Source organism: Eubalaena glacialis, chromosome 1, assembly GCF_028564815.1.
Source record: "Eubalaena glacialis isolate mEubGla1 chromosome 1, mEubGla1.1.hap2.+ XY, whole genome shotgun sequence".
NCBI lineage: Eukaryota > Metazoa > Chordata > Mammalia > Artiodactyla > Balaenidae > Eubalaena > Eubalaena glacialis.
Window position 1 is genome coordinate 16,709,725 of NC_083716.1, and position 21,570 is coordinate 16,731,294.

Consider the following 21,570-nt stretch of genomic DNA (forward strand, 5'->3'; position numbering starts at 1 on the left):
TTGAACAAATCGATTTCTGTTAAGTACAACTACTGGGTCAAGACATTTATGCATTTGAAATTTTGATAGATATTGCCAAACAGCCCTTGAAAAAGATGTATAATTTATATTCCTTTAAACCATTACAAAAGTGCACATTTCCATGTGCCCTCACCAAGACTTCTTAAATTTTGGCAATTTCATGGGCAAAAAGATCTATCAGAAATCCTATTGGGTTTACCTCCACAGTGTATCAGTTCTATCCACTTCTCCCATACTAATCCAATTCATAATCCACTCTTTATTGCTTGGGCTAATAGCTTCCTGCTTCCTCTCTCCTGGCCCCATTCCTCATAATCCGTTTTTCACATAGCAGCCATAGTGATCTTCAAAAACATAAACTAGATCACATGACTCCCTGTTTAACATTCCTTAATGGCTTCTAGCTGAACTTTGAAAACTCAGAATGCAAATCACTCAAAATTTGGCTGCTGCCTACCCTCTGACATTGTCCCCATCCTCCTGACCCCCACCCAGTTCAGCAAGTTTGTGCCAGCCTCATTGCCTTTTGTTTCTTAATGGAATGCAGGTGCACAAAATTGTATTATCCATAACCCTTGGTTTTATCACTCTCAGTAAATACTCCTGAATCACTTAACACACAAGCTAGGCTGTTGATACAACTCACATCTAATGGTCACCCTCATCTCCCTGCCTCCTCCCACCCAAACTACCAGTCTTAATCTGGTAGTTATCATTTCCTTGTTTCTCCTTTCTGACAGAATTTTATCTATATGTATTCCTAAAATATTTTCAGTTGTTTAAAATGCTATAGAAAGAGTATCATGACTTATAGGATTCTAAGCAGTAAAATTATCTCATGATATACTTAAAACAGCACAAAAGAGAGAAACATGGCTTTAGAGGGAAAATATTTAATCTATTTCATGAAAATAATGTACAAAGCTTTAGAAGAGCGGCATTAGGTTTCAGTGTACAGTATAAACAGATTCTTGTTTTCTATAATCACACATATTATACACTTCTTTTGAGTTGGTAACGAAGGCCACTGTGTACTCATTCCAAACCATCTTCTGTTAACACACGCACTTGAAAAAGTCACTGAAAATAGACTTGAAATAAATGTAGAAACAGTGTTGTATAAAAATATATTACTCTATCTACATGAAATGCTTAAAAATGCAGACGAAGTAAATTCTTTTAGAACTTGACCATGTCTAGAAATATCAATATGACCCTGTAAATTGGATTTTCATTTCTTTATTTTTGAAGAAAAAATAGAAATAAACCCTTGGAATGACAGAGATGAAGTTAGCACAGCAGACCAACTCTATTCTCAAAAATAAAATCACAAGTTTAGACACACAAAAGAAGGCAAGAGTCTGAGTTTTTAAAATTTGACAAATTTATGCAGTGTTACAATTTGAGTGTGTGTATATATGTATGTGTGTGATATATATGTATCACAAGCAAACTTTGATTTGTCCATAATCCACACATGAAGTAATGACAGCAATTAAAACATTTCTAAACTGGCGCTCGACGTACCCTAACAGTGAACATTTCAAACTTTTAAAAAATATTAACCTATGTGTAATATAATTAGAAACATATACCTCCAAGTAGAGAGAAATTACTTCTAAAGTCATGTCGGGTACTGTTCTCCTCCTTTGGAAACTGACGTATTAGGAATTTTAGAAGAAAAATTTACCACAGCAAAACCAATCTACTGTATCTGTTATTCTGGAACCATATCCTTCCTCAGTGAAACTTCTATAGAGACTACTATACTATTGTTTTCCAAGAGCGGGAAGCCTAAGGTGTGGAGAGGAAGCGGTCGTGTGTTTTTACAGGTAAATTTGGATGATGACCATCAGAGGCACTCGGGGAAAACACATTCCAACTCCATACAGACACACACTTGTTAGTGTTTGAACAGTGTAATGAACACAACAGGTAGCCATCCTGCACACGCTCACAGAATGAATATATTTCTGGTGGGATTAAGAATAATGACTACAACATCTAAAAATGGAAGATAGTTCCAAGGCTGAGCCCTTCTTCATTTTCAGAAAGGAACGTGTCTATTTTTACCCTTCATTACCATAATTTATCAACTGTTTTGCCCTATATACCTTAACACATACTTTTCATGAGCATAGCACACTAGATAAAGAATCAAAAATACTGTTTAAACTGGTTCTGTTCAAATCTGAGGGCTGATTTTTTTTCCCCCCTCTCAGTATTATGAGGTCTCATTTCATTTTATTTCAAATGTAAATATGTAACCAAGTATATTAAAAGCAAAAGGTAATAAATTCTGCTTGTCCATCTAACTCATAAAAAAATCTGACACTTTTGCTTAATTCTGTATTACTGAAAAACACCAGGTCTGCAAGTTGCTGCTTAAAGAGGAAGGAATTCATACCGTGCCCTGACATGTTACAAAAATACTTTTGACTATATGGCCGTTAAGCGCTCCACTGTGCTTGTTTAGTGCTTCTTAGTATATGGTTGTTGGTATAGGCCGGGAAGTAGATTGGGAAATACTTGCGATTCTTTCCTTTTGGTCGTGGGGCTTTCAACAGCACAAAATGTCCTTCGGTCCACTTGAGAGCGACATGCCAGTGAAGAAGAGGGACACACCAAACAAGGAATAACTATAGCCGGACAAACATTCCACAAGTATCTAGGGTTCTCGTTTTCCAACTCCAACCTTTGAAAAAAACTAAACCAAATCAGCACACTAAGAAATGGAGGGGATGCAGTCAGAGAAGCTGACCACGCTGCCTCCTGTTCCGCTTTTCCCAGGCTGTGGTCAGACCGGCAGCCTCGGCCCGAAGCAGCCAGGCTGACCTGCAGTCTAATAATATGTGAAAGGGCCAAGGTCTGCTGGTCACAGAATACATACAGGAGATCAGTCCAGCCTCTAACTCTTAACGCCACGCTTTCTATTACCCTACTGCAAGGAAATGGGGGCAAAGAAAGCAAACTTTTAATTATTCAGGACAAAATCATGACTTGCGGTTAGTGTGAATTCATTAAAAAAAAAAAAAACCATGTGCCACAGGAGGAGGAAGACGAGGAAACCTTGGTGATTAACAGTGAATTCTAAAGTATGACGCTATCATTACCTTTTCAAGTTGATGTACATTCCTTTATGGGTTTCAGAAGTGGAATTTTATAACAATATTAACAAATTATAATATTTAAATTAGCAAACAATTTAAATGAAAAACATCTGCATTCTTGTATTTGGATGATCATGAATCATAATCAATGGTATGTAGCATTTTACTTCATACCTTTTAACAGTACCTAAAGCTGGAATCATAGCTTGACCTGTTGAAAACTTTACTATAATAGAATTGCAAATATTTGAGTCTTGGGGGGGGTGGGGTGAGGCCTACATACTTCAGTGCTATTTATGAATCAAGTAGGGAGATGACTTTGTGTTAACAGACTGGCCAAATATTATGTTTCTAGAGCTCACTTTGGTTATTAAAACGGTATTTTCTTAAATATGAATAAGCTTTTAAGGGTTTGAGAGAGTCCTGTGCTAAGAATTCTGTGAGAAGGTCTTACAATTACCTTCTGAAGACCAATTAAAATAGCACTGTTGGAACTAGAACTGAAAAGCTATTTAATTCTTTAATACATCCATCTGCCAAGAAAAACTGGATAATATCTGAATTTAAGAAAGAATGGTACATAAAATCTTCTGGGAAAAACAATTATACAGACTGTTCCAAACCCTGAAGGATAACTATGTGTAATGAAAAGTCCCCAAAACTAATATAATTAAACGGATTTACTTTACATTTCAAAAACAATCACCACTAGGATTTTTTGGGTTCTTCGTGTTGATTAGTTACTATATATAACTACGAAGATTTATGCTTAAAAAAAGAAAAAAACTGAGAGGAAGGCATCACAGCGTGGTAGTTGAGTAGACGCACCAAGGCTCGGCCAGTCCTAAATGTGTGATCTCCATTATACTGGCGTAACTGCTTATAACTTCTTTATGTCTCAGTTTCTTCATCAGGGAAATAAGGAAAAATAGTACCTCCCTCATAAGGTGGTTGTGAGGATTAAATTAGTTAATACACAGAAAGCACTTAGAAAAGTGTCAGGCACATAGTAAGCACTGAATAAATTTAGCTATTATTACTTTATTTAAGTATTGCCAAAGGCTTAAGAAAGCACTCACAAAAGTAAGTACTCTTAATCCCAGTCTGTTTTCACTCTACATCTAGGAGTACAGCTAGGAATCAGGAGATCTGTGTTCAAATAAAAGATCCATCACTCACTAGTCACCCTTAGTCATTCAACAAAACTGGCTGAGCAACTGCCTGCACCAGGCACCACTCCAGCAACAGCCATTATTCGGGGGGGGGGGGCGCTGATCTTGAGACACGTTGCCAACATTCTAAAGCTGCTTCCTCATCTGTAAAATGGACATAAGATCTACCTGTCTGATTCATAAGGTTAGTCTGAAGCTCAAATGACGCAAAATGCATGAAGGCACTTGGAAGATTTGGGAAAGCACCATCAGAGTATGTTCCAGGAATGTGGTTTAGGGTATGTCTGGACCCTCTAAGGAAGTTTATTACTCATAGTTCCAGGTCTTAAAAAAAACTTTAAAAAACAAAACTGTAGGTATGTTTCTTTATAACAATGTTTATAAAATAGTAATATGTTTATTATAAAACTTTCTCTTCTTGAATTCCAACTCTATGGAGAGTATTAAATACCAAACAGTTGATAGAGAAATAGTTTCCTTTAGAAACTGTGGTTGCAAAGAAAATGTGAAACCATGTGTTTATAGACATAAGTTATTATCATTATTATTAACTAAGCCAATAACTAGCAGTTTCATTATTTACTAACTGCTCTACAAACACTATTTCATTGAGTCCTTACAGCAACTCCATAAGGCAGGTATAGCAACCCCAGTTTATAGGGCAGAATCCAAGCGACTGCAAAGTCTGTGCTCATAAACGCTACGCTACATCACACAATAAAAACTCCAGCAGAAAAAGCCATAATCATTTCTGTCTCCACCAAATCACATACTTAAGAGAAGTGGTAGATCAAAGAGCTCTAAACTGTGTTCTGATCTTTGGTAATAAAAGTGACTTTAGAAAAGCTATTATAGAACAAGTCCTTACTGTTCAGTTCATTTTAAATCTTTAAAGCACACTCCCAGTTGGGGTTTTTTGTTTTTTTGTTTTTTTAAATAACCCATTGCTCAATGAAAAAAAAATTACGGAAAAGTAGAAAACAAAAATATTCACAAGTCCACCATTCATAGCCCACCACTGACATAGTCCCTCTGCATATATTTTTATGCAATTCGTGAGCTATGAAATTTAGTTTTTGATGATTGTTCTTAAACATGATGCCAAATAAAATGGCTAGACTGTTTTTAATTGGCAGATATAAACTAATGCTAAATGTTGGGCAAGCAGAAAATTATATTACAGAGGTATGTATTATTAATGTCTTCGCAAATTTTCCAGCTGTGGAAAAACAAGCAGAGAATAACTTATTTCAGTGGTACTAGCTCCAAAGTATATTGGCCATGTGAGAAATTGAGTTGATCTTTGTATCTGCATAAGTATACATACACATACATATATACATACACTCATCTACATATACTAAGCTTTTTTGGGCTGTTTTAAGATTTATAGCTTTCTGCAGGCCTGATAACACTATAGCTAAATATATTATTAGAACAGTTAAGGAGACAATTATTTAGTCATTGAACTTTACCAAAGTTACACTTATGGGTGATTAAACTGTAAAGTTTCCCCTTGTGAAAAGGTTAAATATTTGCTTCAGACAGCATTTTCAAGATAAGCAAAATTCTTTTCAGAGATATCAATCCTGAGTACAAATTCAGAAAAGAAAATTCTACCATTTGTGAAATGATATCATAACGAGTGGCAGAAAAAATGGTGACAAAGCAGCAGAATAATTTAGGGCAAAGATCCCAGGTATTATGTCTAAGTGTATGTAATGCCACATTACTGGCACTTTGATTACAGTGACTAACACTAAAATCTTTTTTTAAACTATCACTGAACATAACTTTTGCTTTTCCTCATGCATAAATTAAAAAATATGCAGAAATCCTTATAGAAAACAGAAGTCAGGAATCACAAAGTTTTTAAAAATAAACTTTCTAGTGCTTCCTCTTATGTAAGAGATTTATGTTAGTCATAAATTCTAGGAACCTATTTATACTGCTTAATATGATTTACAAAAAAATCATACCAATCCATATAAATAATATTTTGAACGTAAAAAACAATGCAGACTAGTGGCTGGCTAAGAATAAGAATGTTCAGTAAAACTGTACTTTGAAAGTCAAGAAGAGCATAAGCTTAATACTAACAGAAAACTCTGTCTAGACGAAGTGAACATTAATATATTCTAAGAAATATTTTTGGATTTTAGTGTACATGAAAATACATACTGTGTGTATATTTGTGTATAATACTGAAAAAATAGTTATCAGGCATTCCTGAAATAGCAATTTAAAACTGTATATACTTCTTTCAGAGAGTGAAATTATTGTCCTTAAATAGGAAAAAATTAAGCCAAACTATCCTGTCCAACTGGAAATGAGAACTATAATAATAAAATGAGATTAAAAAATTACTATGGCCTATTCTCCATAAAAGAGAAAATTAATGTTATATATCCTTTTATTACAGAACATATTTTTTTTATGGAGAGAAAAGGTTTATGCGCTACGTATATATAATTTTAAACAGAACTCCTTTTAACTTTACATTTATAATACTTCTCTTTAAAAATATCTTTAGCAGGCTACAAATTAAATGAAAGTCATGATCTACGCATTTCCTTACTTCAGATTTAGGTAACCTGAATAAAAGAAGTGAATAGTATGTTCAAAACTATAGTTCAAAAAAATATAAAGATGATCATGCTTAAAAAATTACACTTCAAATTGAGCACTGGTTTTGAAGGGAGAAGGCATGTTATGCTATATTGTCTATAAATATTCACTGAATAAATGTGATTCACCTGTTTTTAAAAATCTTGTAAGCTGATTAAACCACAAACATGTTGAATCAGTTTTAGTAAAAACAAGCAGAGGCTTTTAAAATAGTTATAAAGAGAAATTATGATTAAAAAAACCTTTCAATATCTTCTGGTGACTATTTCTTTTAAGGTTTAAAAAAAACCCCACCAAAAACAGTGTCATCAAATCACTGTATGTTTCCGCCTTAATATTTTAAAGTAATATATTAAGATATACTATACATATTAATAGCATGAAAGTGCTTCACACTGAAATTTTCACTTTGAAGGCTTGACAGTAATTTTTAAAAACATCACAATAAATGATCATAATTTAAATTCTGAATATGGGAACCAAAAAACCCCCCAAACCCAACAAATCTGCATTTAATGCTTCAACTGAAATGTAAACTTCTAAGACAACATACATACCCATTTACATCAGATTCAGTGTCACAGTTCTTGAAGTGGTATCACAGACAGTAATGTGTCCCAAAGTCCCTTTCTCCTTGAAAGTCATAACATTTCTGTGGATTCATCTGTTATTTGGTAAGACTGTTCATTCAGAAAAAAGTTAAAAGGAGTGAGCCTGTATGTCCTTAGAGACTCTAACTTTTAGAAATATAGAAATATATTTTCTGTATATAGAAATATACAGAATATTTAACATACCATTAATAATGGTATGTTAAAATAGCAAATAATTTATAATAAAATAGACTGAATAAATATATCTCAAATGAGAAAATCGCAGAAGAGAAGAAAGAACATTTTTACCACCTAGGTACTCTTTAAGCTGCTACTGTGATGAAAAGACGTTTTTGGGGGCCTAAAACAGACCTTACACCTTGAATGGCAGGTGTCCTTATAATATGTGGACTGGATCTTAACTTCTGTTTAAAGTCATTGTGAAATTTACACATTCAGATGTGCTGCTTGATAAATGTAAAAAAGTTAGTTAAAATATTTGGTATCATTATTGTTATCAGTATTCACTGCAAATTATCTCATGATAATATTCTGTCCTATAATGTGGACTTAAGTCTTGTGCCAAATAGCAGCACAGATTACAGGATCATGGTTCAAATCACGGTCAATGACTTAGCTGGTACACAGTGAGAATGAAGGAATTTGTGTATAATAAATAAATAAGGAGCATAGCTTTATTTTAGTATCAGTTGCGAGAACTCAACAATGGTTTTCTGGGTACCCAGAGGCAGAAATAAAGCTTCTTTTCATAAATTACACAGTGATGGTGGGGATGGAGAACAGGAGGCACTGGCACGCTAACCAGCTTGCTAAAATATATACTTGAGTTCTACTGGAGGTATGTAGTCTTGCTGTGTATCGGTTATTTGTAAAGGCTGACTGAACAAAACTCCCTTCATCATACAGGCACTGCTGTCTGCACTACAGTAATAAAGAAATACGCTGATAGATAGAACGGCTTCAAGTGATAAACAATCCCCAGGAATCTGCAGTGAGATTGTTGGTTGACTGGAAATGCTCTCTATCTCTCCAGATGGTATCTGTCCTTGAAGAAGCCATTCATTGCCTAGAAAATAAAAAGGTAAATTATTAAGACTGTATAAGAAATCAAGTAGGAAACTGGACAAACCTTACGAACACTAGATTCATTCAATCAAAAAATATTTACTGAAAGCCTCTAAGTGCCAGGCATCGTGCTCTGTGTGAAGGATACAAAATAAGATATAAGAAGTTCCTAGTCTAATCATCTTGATGTCAAATTAAAATTCTTCCTTTGAACACTGTAAAATAAATTATAAAGTTATTTCTACTGAAATCAAGATGAATATTGCCAATATGGTTATAGATTTAAAATGTGATTATAGAATTTAAAATGAAAACTATTAATAAGTTCTAGAAATAAACATAGGACACTTCAGAAAATCATTTTTACCAGATAAGTGTCTAGAAATATAATATGCAAACTACAAAATAATCTAGGGAATACAGATGTATGTACAACTCTGCAGTGACTTTCAAGTTAAGACAATGATGAATTATTGAATATCCAAAGGTGGTAATTAAAAAAAGCCACTGATTTTTTTAGAAACAAGTAACACTGAATACATTATTCCAATGGACTCAATGTAAAAAACGAATAGATTTTGTCTACCTCATTTTAACACATAAAACTCCTCTGAGACTTAAATACATAGATTATCTATGTAACAAAAGTCTAAAAAACCACTAAAAATCATTAAGTCTTCTAGTATTAGAGTTTTTAAAATGTTTTTATTCACCCAGTGCCTTCTCTCAGAAGGAACATATGCATCATATTGAGGAAGTGCATACTTGGGCTGACATTCAGCATTAGCTATTAAGAGCCATCATTTGGGAAATGCAGGACCTGCTTTCCTGCCATCTTAAATAGAATACATTGAACGTAATCTAACGACTTAACAATGACTCAGGGCCATCTGTACAAAAACTGGACCATCTACTGAGTAGTGATGAAATTCTATGTCTACTTTTTAGCTTTTCTCTCTTTTGACCTCAGGATGAGTCAACAGACTAGAGCACGTGCCTCTACTGGTCCTCTTCATCTCTCCTTTAGTTTATTGCTTCTAATATTCTATAGATTGAAAAATTAAATTTGAGATAAATATATCAAATAAGAGTAAGGAGAATGTGAAAGGTTGAGAATCTAAAGAGTTAAGTGCAGAGCTTTTCAACAATTCTTTTAAAATTCTCTGGCCTTTTCGCTTACTTCTGGACTGAGGAATATAATGTTTGATTTTGTTAGATAGCAGGTTAGTGGGGGAACTTCTTATACGTTAAATGAAAACAGGAAAATAGTAAATTACGCTATTTTAATGTCCAATTCTAGAAATAAAACATAGTGTTTCTCTAGATAATTTTTAGATACAGCACATGTATCTAAAATAGACAGCTAAAAATAGCTAAGAATTTTCTCTTTAGATTACTTCACTTTCCTTTAATACTATCCATGTTTTGTACTCCAATAACTTGATACTAATTAACTTGTGTATTTGACAAAGTAGAGTTAAAATAAACATGTTAATTTACCAGTATCCTATTAAAAAAATACTGTTAATTTAATTTTTCTGTGTGCAATTAAAGAGCAGTTATCTCCACATGATGCAATGCTTTCAGACTAATGGACACAGGCAGAACAGTTAAACTGTTAGTTGAGGACTTGCTCTGAACCTACAGAGGACTGCGGAATGAATGGCCAGGGTTTGAGTTCTCTTCTGCCCAAACATCCTCTAGTACTGCATGGCTCAGCCCTCTCCTTTGTGGGGAGGAGATGGGGGTGATTGCCCCACAGGCTCAGTCAGTCACTCCGGAGCCAGCAAACTCTAACCCAGCAGTTCCTTCTGGCTAGCCTACCAAGATCTCTCTGTTCTCTTGGTGTGGATACCAAGCAGGCAGTTGCAGGACAGGAGCTGCTGCTCTGAGAAGGTACCAAGGTAAGAAGGCATAAAGCCTGGATCTGGGTAATGTACAAAAGAAAAGTGTGTGAGAGGGCATGAGAGAGGAGGAGCCGGGCAGCAAATTCAAAACTGAGTGAGAACCTTTGAAAGAGCATGGGAGACTAGGACAGAACAAGATCACTAGAGACAAGAAGTCAGAATTTAGTTCTGGACTCCTACTGTTTCACTTTAAAATTGTTGTCTACTCTGTTAGATATGTTGGAAAGCACTGCTATAAGACAAGCAGTATACTGATTACTTATAAATTCATGAAATAAGTTCACACTGTGATTCAAACACACACCCAAATCTTTACATAATTTACAGTAACTGAATACTTTCGAGAATAGACTCAAACAGGAAATGTTCTGAGATTAGAAGATCACAAATTAGCGACTGAGGACAAAGGCTCTGCCTGGACTCTAATCATAGTACTTCATCTGTATTTAATTACACATCCTCCTCCAACAATGTTTTTTCTTCTACTTGAATGGCATACTTTTAAGCAATGGCTTCGGCATCCAATTTCTTGTAGCAAGAAAGTTAATGGTGCTCAAATTCTACCTTTGGAATCCCTAGAGAAGAAAACACAGCTTCAGGCTTAATAACTGGTAAGTCAAGTCCTAATGATACTATTGAAATAAAATGAACAGCAATTGAAAGCTCTAAAGCATTTGACAGATGCTATCTGGAAAAGTGAAAGATAATAAAACAACCAAAGAACTGAATTAGAAAGAGTTTGTGTCAAGTTAATTCCGTTAAAAGCAAGAATATATTTAAAAAAAAATCAAACTCAAGGGAAAAGTCAATATAATTCTTTAGACTAGAATCTGTGAGATTTAGTGGTACAGTGGTAATCACAATTAACACTGGATCAGGACCCCAGAGACCTGCTGATTAAACTGCTTAGTCAATACCTACACTTCTGCTCCCTTGTGCCTCACCCTGGCTGGAGACAAACAGCCTCCACGTGGACTAGCCTGACTTTCAATTCATGACAGCCAGCCTCAAACACAGCCTTCCGGCCGTTCAGTAACACACTGTATGGCCCTCATGTAGTCACCACCCTCCCACCCTCCTGACCCTCTTCTTTTTTCAAACCGCCAAAACCTTCTCCCCCACCACCTCTCACTCCCACTCTCAGCTGATGGCCGTGCTTCCCAATAATTAAGAAAACAGAAGCATGCAGAAAAGCGCTTCCACAAGCATCCACTCCACAGTTACCCATCTAGATCTCTGGGTCGCACACTGGGCCCTCCCTCCTTACCGTGGAAATGAGGTCCACATGCCTGGCAAAGGCCAGCCTGCCACCTCTCCTATCCTTCTAAAGGATACCCCGCAACCATATCATCAGTCCTTTCCTCCACTGATCTTTGCCATCAATCTAACAAACCCACTGCTCTCTCAACCCCGTTTTCCCCTGCGGGCAACTGCTCTCTTTTCCCTTATCTTTTTAGCTAAGCTCCTCAAAGAGCTATCTATATTTGCTTTCTCCAGTTCCTCTCCTTCAATTCTTTTTTAACCTGCTCTAATCAGGCACCTCCTCCATCACTCTGAAACGGCCCTGGTCGAGGACATCAATTAACTATAACATTGAATCAACGATCGATTCTTAGCCCTTATTTCACCTGATCTATCAATCGCACTCAACACAGCTGATCACTCTCTCCTTAAAACACCTGCTCCAGGAAACTACCCTCTCTCTTGGTTTTGTTTCTACTTGCTTATTCACTCTTCAGTCTTCCGTGTGGGTCCCTGCCTCCCTCCTTGCTCTCCTTATGCTGCAGTGCTCTAGAACAGGGTCACCAAAGTATAGTCTGTGGACCGGTGCTGGTCCACAAACCATGGTGAGTTAAGTACAGAAACCAAGAGTGAGGTTTGGAAACTTCTGTAACATCCAAATGCGTAACTGGTGGCTTTGAATTTTATATGTCTTTAGAAAACTAATTTCGCTTTTAGGACTAATAACCCTAGAGCTAGTTTGAGATGGAGTAGCACAATGGAAAAGACAGTACACTAAGAACCAGCAGAGCTGGGTCCAAATTCCATCTTTTGACCTAATTCAATATATGGCCTTGAGCAAATCACTTTATCTCTTTGAGCCCGCAGTCTCCTCACTTATAAAATAAGAGGCTTAAAACAGATGGTGTCCTTTGGTGCCTTTCAGCCCTAATATTCAAGGGCCTAACATTCTAAGACCACACCAGTCTGCCTCACGTAATGAATCTGGTTAATAGCAAATGGCGGCAATTATGATTAACTTCAGGTGAGTTACACTGTTATTTAATAAAAGAGAGAACGAATCTCAAAGGCTAAAGAAAACTGCTAAAGTGGGGTTCGATCTGGATCTTTCTGTTTTACAAGACCTTCCTCAAATCCTGCCCAGCTGTAGAGTGAACATATCACAAATGAGAAAAATTACTAGATCAAATGTCAAGAATTTATGAAATATTTGCATTTGCAAGATTATTGTCATACCTTCAGCTGATAGAAACCAGCAACTGGGTGCTCCTTCAGTTAGCTTTGTTCCTGATGGGAGGTCTAATCTTAGCTTGAACTGAAGAGTTTGCCCTGGAGATGCAGCCACTGGGGAAAGTCTAATGCCTGGAGCAGATTTAGGTAGTCTGGGTAAGGTCTTCTGTTTTTCTGCTAGGAATGGGCCATCCACCATAGCACTTTCAGATCTGAAGACTGGGAGCTAGAAAACAAGAAAATCTGTTTTTTAAAGCACAAGTACTTTACAGTATTATAGACTGACAGAGCTTATTTTCAGACTTCAGTACAAACATGAGATTCTGTGTCAAGGAAACTTAATTGCCATTCTCTTCTGAATCAGAATGTGTTTACTTAAATTTCCTCATGATTATTTTGTAGGTTCAGAAAAATATTTCATCCTGGCCAAAAAATTGCCAACATTTATGAATGAAACTGAATTAAGTTAACTGTCCAATATGTTTATAGATAGCAGGAAATTATCAATTTAAATGTAGTGGATATAATATATGCCCTCTTATAATTTTCATTGCCAACTATAAGATGTCATTCATCTTATATCAGAGATCTATGTCAAGAGAAATGACACTTATGTTATGATGGGAATCTGTGTTTTTATTTTAAAACACATCTTGGAAATTCCTAGAATTTTAGAAAAAGAACTCTTGCATTTTTCCAGGCAAATGTGATATATAAAGGGGTAACCTGTATTAGAGACCATGTCCATATCTTTAAAATTAGAACTTACTTAAGTTTCTTCCAATCTTATTTTTAAGCCTTGAGAAATGTGGCTCCTAGAGCTTCCTTTAAAGATTATTTGGTAATGGATTCACCACAGGAAACAAAGATTACCCATTAGTCAGAGGATCATTAAAAAAAAAACACCCAAGATTAAACAACCCAACCCACATAGTTTGTATGTGTAGTGTGTCAGTATGTCCATACATTTAAAAACAGATCTGAGTCCTTTTTTTTTTTTTTCCTTTTCTGAAAGTTCATCAAATTCTCTCCAACTGATCAGCTCTGTGCTTTGTGACCACCTAGAGGTGTGGGATAGGGAGGGCGGGAGGGAGGGAGATGCAAGAGGGAAGAGATATGGGAATATATGTATAACTGGTTCACTTTGTTATACAGCAGAAACTAACACACCATTGTAAAGCAATTATACTCCAATAAAGATGTTAAAAAAAAATTCTTTCCAACTTCTAGAATCTTTCTCAAACACTCTTGGCACAAATGGAATTTTTATTTTAAAAATAACAGGATATCCTTGGAATAGGCACCCACTCACTACTCTACCCACATGTTTCACTTTCACCACTAGAGATGGCCTAACCAAAAGTGCCTCTGTTGTTGCTAAGGATCTTAGAATCTTTCTTAAAATGATGCCCTTTAACTTAAAGATTACTTACCACAGAAACTGTTTTTGTTTCTAAATCCATCACTTTAATTTGATGGTTATTGGTGTCTGCCACATATAATAACTGACCATTCCCTCCAATACACAAGCCTCCTGGTTCATTAAAAGTTGAGTTGGTAAAATTGGAACCGATAACATTACTTGCATCTCCAGTTCCCGCTAATGTGGTACAGTTTTTTGTTTTTGGATCCACAACTTTAATCTAAGAAGACAGAACAAAAATTTATATATCTGAAGCTCAACTGCACATTTGTAGTATGGAAAAGTATCATATTAAGCAAGCCAGAGAATTCCTGATTGACATTAGTATTCTTAATAAATCTCAGAAAAAGAAGAGACATTTCCATATTTTCTTGAAAAGCCAAACATTCAAATTACAGTCTAAGGGGAGATATTTCATTCTGAGAGCTAAACACTATAAAATCCCCAGTTACATCCTGTCTTCTAGAAGCAATCTTTGATAAAATTATTTATGGAATTAAAAAAAATTTTTTAATGTTCTTCTTTTCCCTCACACTGGGACAGAGTTGAACTGACTTTCTTCTCATGACTATCTAACATTGGCTGAGGATTTGGCTACTTCCGTTAAACTTAATGATTCCTCACTGTGTTTCAATTACATTAAATTCACAGTCTCTCATCACAAAAATATTAACATTTGGGATCCACTGATTTTATAAAAAGGAAAAATGCACAGTAAAAATGCAGTAGAGACAAACAAATGGAAATGCTGATGAAAACGGAATTATTTGCTAACAGGCGTGGCAACTATGCAAAGGCTCAAAACTGTTCATTTGTTAGTTGACATGTTAATTTCCCTGCTACCTGCCTTCTCCTCATTTACTCAACATGTCACTAAGCAGCTTTAATGGCTTGCAATTCACAATTTTTGGCTATAGTCATTGGGAATTTGTTCAGTCCTCTCCCCCCAGCTCAGAGTACCATCACATCCTCTCTGCAAGAAAGGACCAAGAAAAGAACAGAAAGGCTTATGTACAGTTGTCCAAAACTGTCATTCCTCGCTATATTTTAGTGGCAATTGTAGGAGGCTCACAGATCTTTCAGCATTTTGAATACCACAAGTGAAAAGCAGGGTATTATATAATTCTTTCAAGACTCACCTTGTGATTGTAAGAGTCTGCCACGTAAAGTAAATTCCTTTTCTTGTCCCAAGTTACTCCAAGTGGGTGTTGAAGCTTTGCATTGATTCCTACTCCATCAACATCACCAAAAGCAAATAAATTCTTTTATTTTTTTTAAAAAAAGAAAGAAACAGCATGTATTAAAATTTTTTACAGTGCTTTGTTAAGGTATAAAGTGAAAAGTAAGATAGCTGTACATGCTACTTAAAGGGGAAAAAGTCTGATTTCATATAAATAGGGTTGGGCATTTGACTGAAATTAGAAAAAAATGATAGAATTCTGAACTTGAATTAATTTGTGGTGCTTAGGAATTTTATTCACAAAAATCACATATCTGATCAGGAACAGGTCAAGTCCACTAATCTGGTGCTCTTTCCACCCTACTGCTAAATATCTAATCTACATTTTCCCCTTGCTTGGTCATCAATATTTTATCCTTCCTTTTTCCCTGAAACTTTGACATTTATATATAATCAAGTCGAGTCATGTTTATTTTCTTAGGTGGTTTTGTTACTTGTATTTCTTCGTACTCACGTTTCCTTTGGTTTGACTTCCATTTTAACATGGATAAGCCAAGAACTTTCTCCTTCCTAACTTTTATTAACTCTTCACAATTCAGAAAATCACAAGCTTGTTAAAGCAGGCACACCACGCGAGAGTGCTTTTCATTACCATGGGATCTCTCTCTCCTCCCACAAGGTGCTTCACTGCTCCATCTTTCAGCGAGACGGTTCTCACTGTACTGCTCTCACTATCTGCTACAAAGAGGCAGCTCCAGGGATCCTCTGAGGCCAGAGAAAGACCTGAAGGTTGGGCAAAACCTGCTTTGTGAGGATATGAGTTATTTCGATTCTCTTCATTTCCACTTCCAGCAAACCGAAGGCAGGTTCCTTTTTTTAACTCACTAAAAAAGACAAATTCATAGGTGAAGTCAACATTGTTATACTGTGTCCAATTTCATTAAACAAATGAATGTAAATGATGAAATCAATGGTGACAGCATTATATACAAAAAAAAAAAAAAAAATCCAGTGATCTTGGCCTAAATTGTGCAAATCACCTTTCACTGTCGTTTCTAATCATTAACTTATTTATCCACTGTGTAGGGACCTTTCTACCTTTTTTTATTTTTGACATACACAAAAGTGAAACTATTCTCAATGGGAAGACAGGAAATCACTGACAAAGTTAAAAATATAAGAATAAAGATCATATCATTGATGGGATAGTTTTTTTTTTTTTTCCTCCAAGTGATCAGAGATAGGTACAGCTAGATCCCACCTTTACTTCCTGACCTCTTCTTAGCTTCATGCAACATTAGGTTCTGAAAGGGAATTAAAAAGATCTAGGTAATCTTTTCTAGCTCTTGATAGTTTAAAGCTTAAGTTTTCATTAAAAACGTTTTATTGTCTTGTATATAAGTGGAGACTAGGAAAAAGAATTAAAAGAATAATTAGTGAAAGATAGCCAGGTACTCATTTTAAGAAAATAATATAAGATGATTACACTGCTTTAACTAATCGATTGTACAAATCTATTTCTTATATACACTAGGGAAATTTCTATTTAAAGGACTATCGTAATGATTCCTTTTGTAATGCAGAGAAAGTTTTATACCTTGGTTTCTAAGTTTATGTCAGAGGAACTGTAAGGAAGACATGGTAATGTCCTGGGTTGAGGGAAGGGAAGAAGCTGACTTCAGAGGCAAAATAATGAGAGACTATGTGTATATCATTTCCTAATAGGGCACAACATGCAAAAGTCTAAAATGACCATCATATCATTTACTGGTTGATATGATCCCAATGCTAACTTAGGTAGGGAGCCGGGAGTGGAGGCAAAGGGATACAAAATGTATAAATACAGCCATTTATTCAAGGAACTCGTAAAGATAACCTACTCAGAGAAATACATGTAATAACGAATATGCCAAACAAATAAAGGAGTTACAACAATTTTAAAAAGGAGTTCCCTTAATTAAAGGTAGAAAGAGTGGGGAGAAACGGTAACTTCTAAAAGCTCAGGAGTTATTACCACTTGAAGATCAGTAACAAATAAAGATAAAGCATCCTTAAAATTATAATACAGGTCAATGTGATCCAAATGGACACTTTACTATTGCGAACAAGTGACAACTCTACTTATGTGGAAATTTAGTCCACTCTTGACCATCTAGGTCCAAAACAGCCATCGCTTACAACAGCATATTCTGGTCATCTCTGCTACTCCTTTTTTCCTCATCTTATATGTTATTGGTCCCGTCACTGTTTGGGCGACTATCATCTCTGGCCTGGATAACAGCAATAGCCCCCTCACTGTATCTCTGTCTCTAGTACTGTCACACGCCAAATGCTGCCAGTGTTCTTTCAAAAACACAAATCTTTTGTCACTTCCCAGCTTAAAACTTTCTATAAAGGTATGCGGAATAACTTTCAAATCTCTAAAAAAGACTCACAAGGCACTTCATGATCTGGCTGCTACTGACATCACTAGGGTCATTTCTTGCCTGGAAAACCTCTACTCTTCCGAACTCCTTCCTACTCTCTATCAGGTTTTAGTTTAGTACCATCTTCCAGGAAGCCTTCCTTGATACCTCAGATCTTATTTATATCAGGTGTTCCTCTTATTTATGTAAGGGACAACTTCAATTTAAAGGACTACTGCAGTGATTCCTTTTGCACACAGCACCTGTACTTCCCAACTATTTTTTGTTTGTTTGCTGATCTGATTCTTCCTCTGAAAACCCACTGAGGAGACAGTAACCACATCTTTTCATTTTATTCTTAATATAGTAAACATATCATTTCATCCCTACTGCCAAGCATAGTGCCTAGTTTGCTTAATAAATATTTGTTAGATGAATGATTAAATGTTGCAAAACATCGTACAAAGCAACACACACACATACACTCTTTAGAATACCTGATATTTTGGATTATCTATATAACTGCCCCTTTCTACTGATAAAGGTAACTGAGGTGACTGGCACTTACTTTCTAGGGTGGTTTGACAGTCTTTATGGTCTATGACTTTCATTCATTTATTTCTTCTGCAGACCCTTACTGAGTTCTTATCATGTGTCAGATACTGTGCTAGGTACAGGGGACACAAAAGTGAATGAGAAAGAGTCCTTTCCTTTAAGAGGCAGTCTACTAGGAGAAAACAGTTATGTAAACAAATAAGTGCAACCAAAAACAGAAGGTGAGAGAGAGAGGGGTGAGAGGGAGGGAGAAGGGAGGAAGGGAGAGATGGGAGGGGAGGGCAGGGAAGGGGAAGGGAGGGAAAGAGAAAGCCTGGGGTGTTAGGGAGAATAGGAAAGGCTCTATAGAAAAAATACAAGAAAATTTGTAGAGACACTACTTTTCCATCTTTATATCCCTAACAGCGGCAGCAATGCTACCAACATTTACCGTACATGCCAGGCACTAGGCTGAGCTCTTCACACATATTAATTCTCCAAACAAGCCTATTGAGGTAGGTATAAATAAGGAAACTGAGGCTTAGAAAGTTAAAGCGACTCTCCTAAGCTCATGTAGATAATAAGTGGCAAAGCCAGGACTCAATCTCAGGCCTGACTACAAAACCTGAGCTATTAACTACTCTGCTATGCAGTCTTCAAATATTTGAATGATCAGGGATATTAGAAATATGCATTAAAATAAAAGATGTTTCCAGTTCTCCTTGTAGATGCTCGGTGGGACCGCTCTTCTCAAGCTCCCCAAAGTTGGGTGTGGTCACGAGCCTTACTTGGGCTGATGAAATGTGGGTAGACGTGATGTGTGTCACTTCTGAGGAGAAGTTTTCAGAGCCAGTGAGCAACTCACCACCTCTGTCTCTGCCAGGACAGCTGGCAGAGCTCCAGACGGTGGCTGCTGCATCAGCCTGGGGGGCAGGGTACTGCTCCCACAGCAAACAATCCTCGTCCTAAGCCACCGAGGACCTGGGCCGCTGGTTATGGTAGCACAGCCCAGCACATCCTGACTAGTACAGTGAGAGCGACGAGGATGGAGACTTCGGGAAGAGGAATTCTGTGAACGCCACGTGTACCCAAAGAGAGATGTTACCACTTACTTTTTCTTTGGTAATCTGCCACAGTCCAACAGGAATGCCCATATCTGATGAGTCCCTGCCATGGCTATCCACAGAATGTCATCTCTTTGGACCTCTGAACCTTTATGAAAATAAACAGTAATTACTATACATATATCCGGTTAATACAAACATTCCCAATCTTTCAGAAATTTAAATTAAGGGAAGACAGTAGTATGTTTATAAATCATCTGATAGAAGAAAGTAAAAATATTTGCCATGTTTTAAGTCATTTTGGAAATTTTTCCATTTTCCTCGTGAAAAGTTTACTTCTTTAGACTTATAAATTTACAATCACAGAAATCCGAAGTATTCTTAATAGCAAAATGTCCCTCTGCATCTCTGGGCACAATGTTTTTAAATATCTGATTTCTTATTTTATGTGACAGAAGAAATGGGTTGACACACACTCTCCAAAGAAACTCTGGCACTCAAGTACCTAAATTACATGCTTTAGGAATATAGGAATAGTTCTTTGAACAATTTCTCATGAAAGGACTGTATCTTGTAATAGTTTAAGAAATGTATATTTCTACCCCAGTATTAGCTTTTAGACTTAGACTCACATCACTGCTGCTCTTTAAAAATCTACTGTTTAATTGTTGTGAACCTTTTTCAAAAAGATATGGTTGACATGTAATAAACCTAAGAGTACAATATATTACAATATAGCTGTTTTCTAAAATTAATAATTTTCTGTTTTTTTAAGACATATTACAACTTATAACAATGTGACAAGGCTCTGTTTCTCAAATTAATTCTATTTTTAAAATATTTAATTAAGCTGTATTCTGAAGCTACTTTTACATGTAGTTGAGACATTTTCACTAAAATAATTTGGTCAGACATATGCTAAAATAAACATCTTGGAAAGGCTATTTTATTTGTACTTTCTTTAACTTCAAGTAGTTGTTTCCAGAAGGAATTTTTCTTCCTTAACTTGAATTACTTTCAAGTGTCTTTTAATTTAACAAAATTAAATTTTGTTAATTTAATTTAAATTTTGTTTTTAATTTAACAAAAATAATGTTGATGGTCAATAAACTGTGGTTGCTATGTGCCAAGCACTTTACAGAGATTATCACTTAAATCTTTTCAAAAGGCCCTTCTTACAGGCCCTTTACAAAAGAAACTGAGGCTTAGACAGGTTAGCTAACTTGCCAGGATCACAGAGCTAGTAAATGAAGGAACTGGAATCTGAACCCAGGAAGTCCAACAAGAAAATCTATTTAACGTGCTGCCTCTTTCGCTGTGTTAACTGCTATCATATGAAATCTAAAGGAAAGTAGTTTATTTCCATTTAATTTTTCATAGTCAAATATTTTTAATAAACATAAATTATATTAAAAGTGACAGTGGCATCCATATATTCTGGGGACTCAGTCTCTGCTTAATCACTTTAGAACTAGATCAAAAGCTTTTCATTATTATATTCTTTTATTTTATTTTGCCCCAGCCATGTGAAGACAAAGGTTGAAGGTGACCGTCTATAAGCCAGAAGAGAGCTCTCACCAGAAACCAATCATGCTGGCACCTTGACCTTGGACTTCTAGCCTCCAGAACTGTGAGAAAATAAAATTCTGTTGTTTAAGCCACCCAGTCTGTGGCATTTTGTTATGGCAGCCCGAACTAAGACATTCCCCCTGAGAATAGAAATGAGACAAGGAGATCTGCTATCAACACTTATTTAGCATCATATGAAGGTCCTAATTCATACAAGAAAAAGAAGCAAAAAGCATCAAGATTGGAAATAAAACTATAATCATTAGAAGATGACATGGGTTTGAAGCCTCTCTACTTTGCCAAAGAAGAGCTGTGTTGGTATATACAGGAGTGAAAGACCAGATCAGGTCTCCATTATCTACTTCTCCAGACAGGCCAGGCTAGTTCAACTAGGGTCTACCTATGA

At 36.0% G+C, this 21,570-nt stretch overlaps 1 protein-coding gene across 1 annotated transcript in view; it reads right to left on the minus strand.

The window, feature by feature from the left end:
• Positions 1–8,205: 8,205 nt before the first annotated feature.
• The window catches only part of NHLRC2 (NHL repeat containing 2), a 49,486-nt gene continuing 36,121 nt past the window's right edge, over positions 8,206–21,570 (minus strand). Inside the window, exons 6-11 of the mRNA XM_061193138.1 lie at positions 19,644–19,743; positions 16,245–16,476; positions 15,552–15,674; positions 14,423–14,632; positions 12,996–13,215; positions 8,206–8,611 (exon numbers count right to left, since the gene is read on the minus strand). Coding sequence (XP_061049121.1) covers positions 8,355–8,611; positions 12,996–13,215; positions 14,423–14,632; positions 15,552–15,674; positions 16,245–16,476; positions 19,644–19,743 — 1,142 coding nt within the window. The 3' untranslated portion in view covers positions 8,206–8,354. The remainder of the gene's footprint in view (positions 8,612–12,995; positions 13,216–14,422; positions 14,633–15,551; positions 15,675–16,244; positions 16,477–19,643; positions 19,744–21,570) is intronic.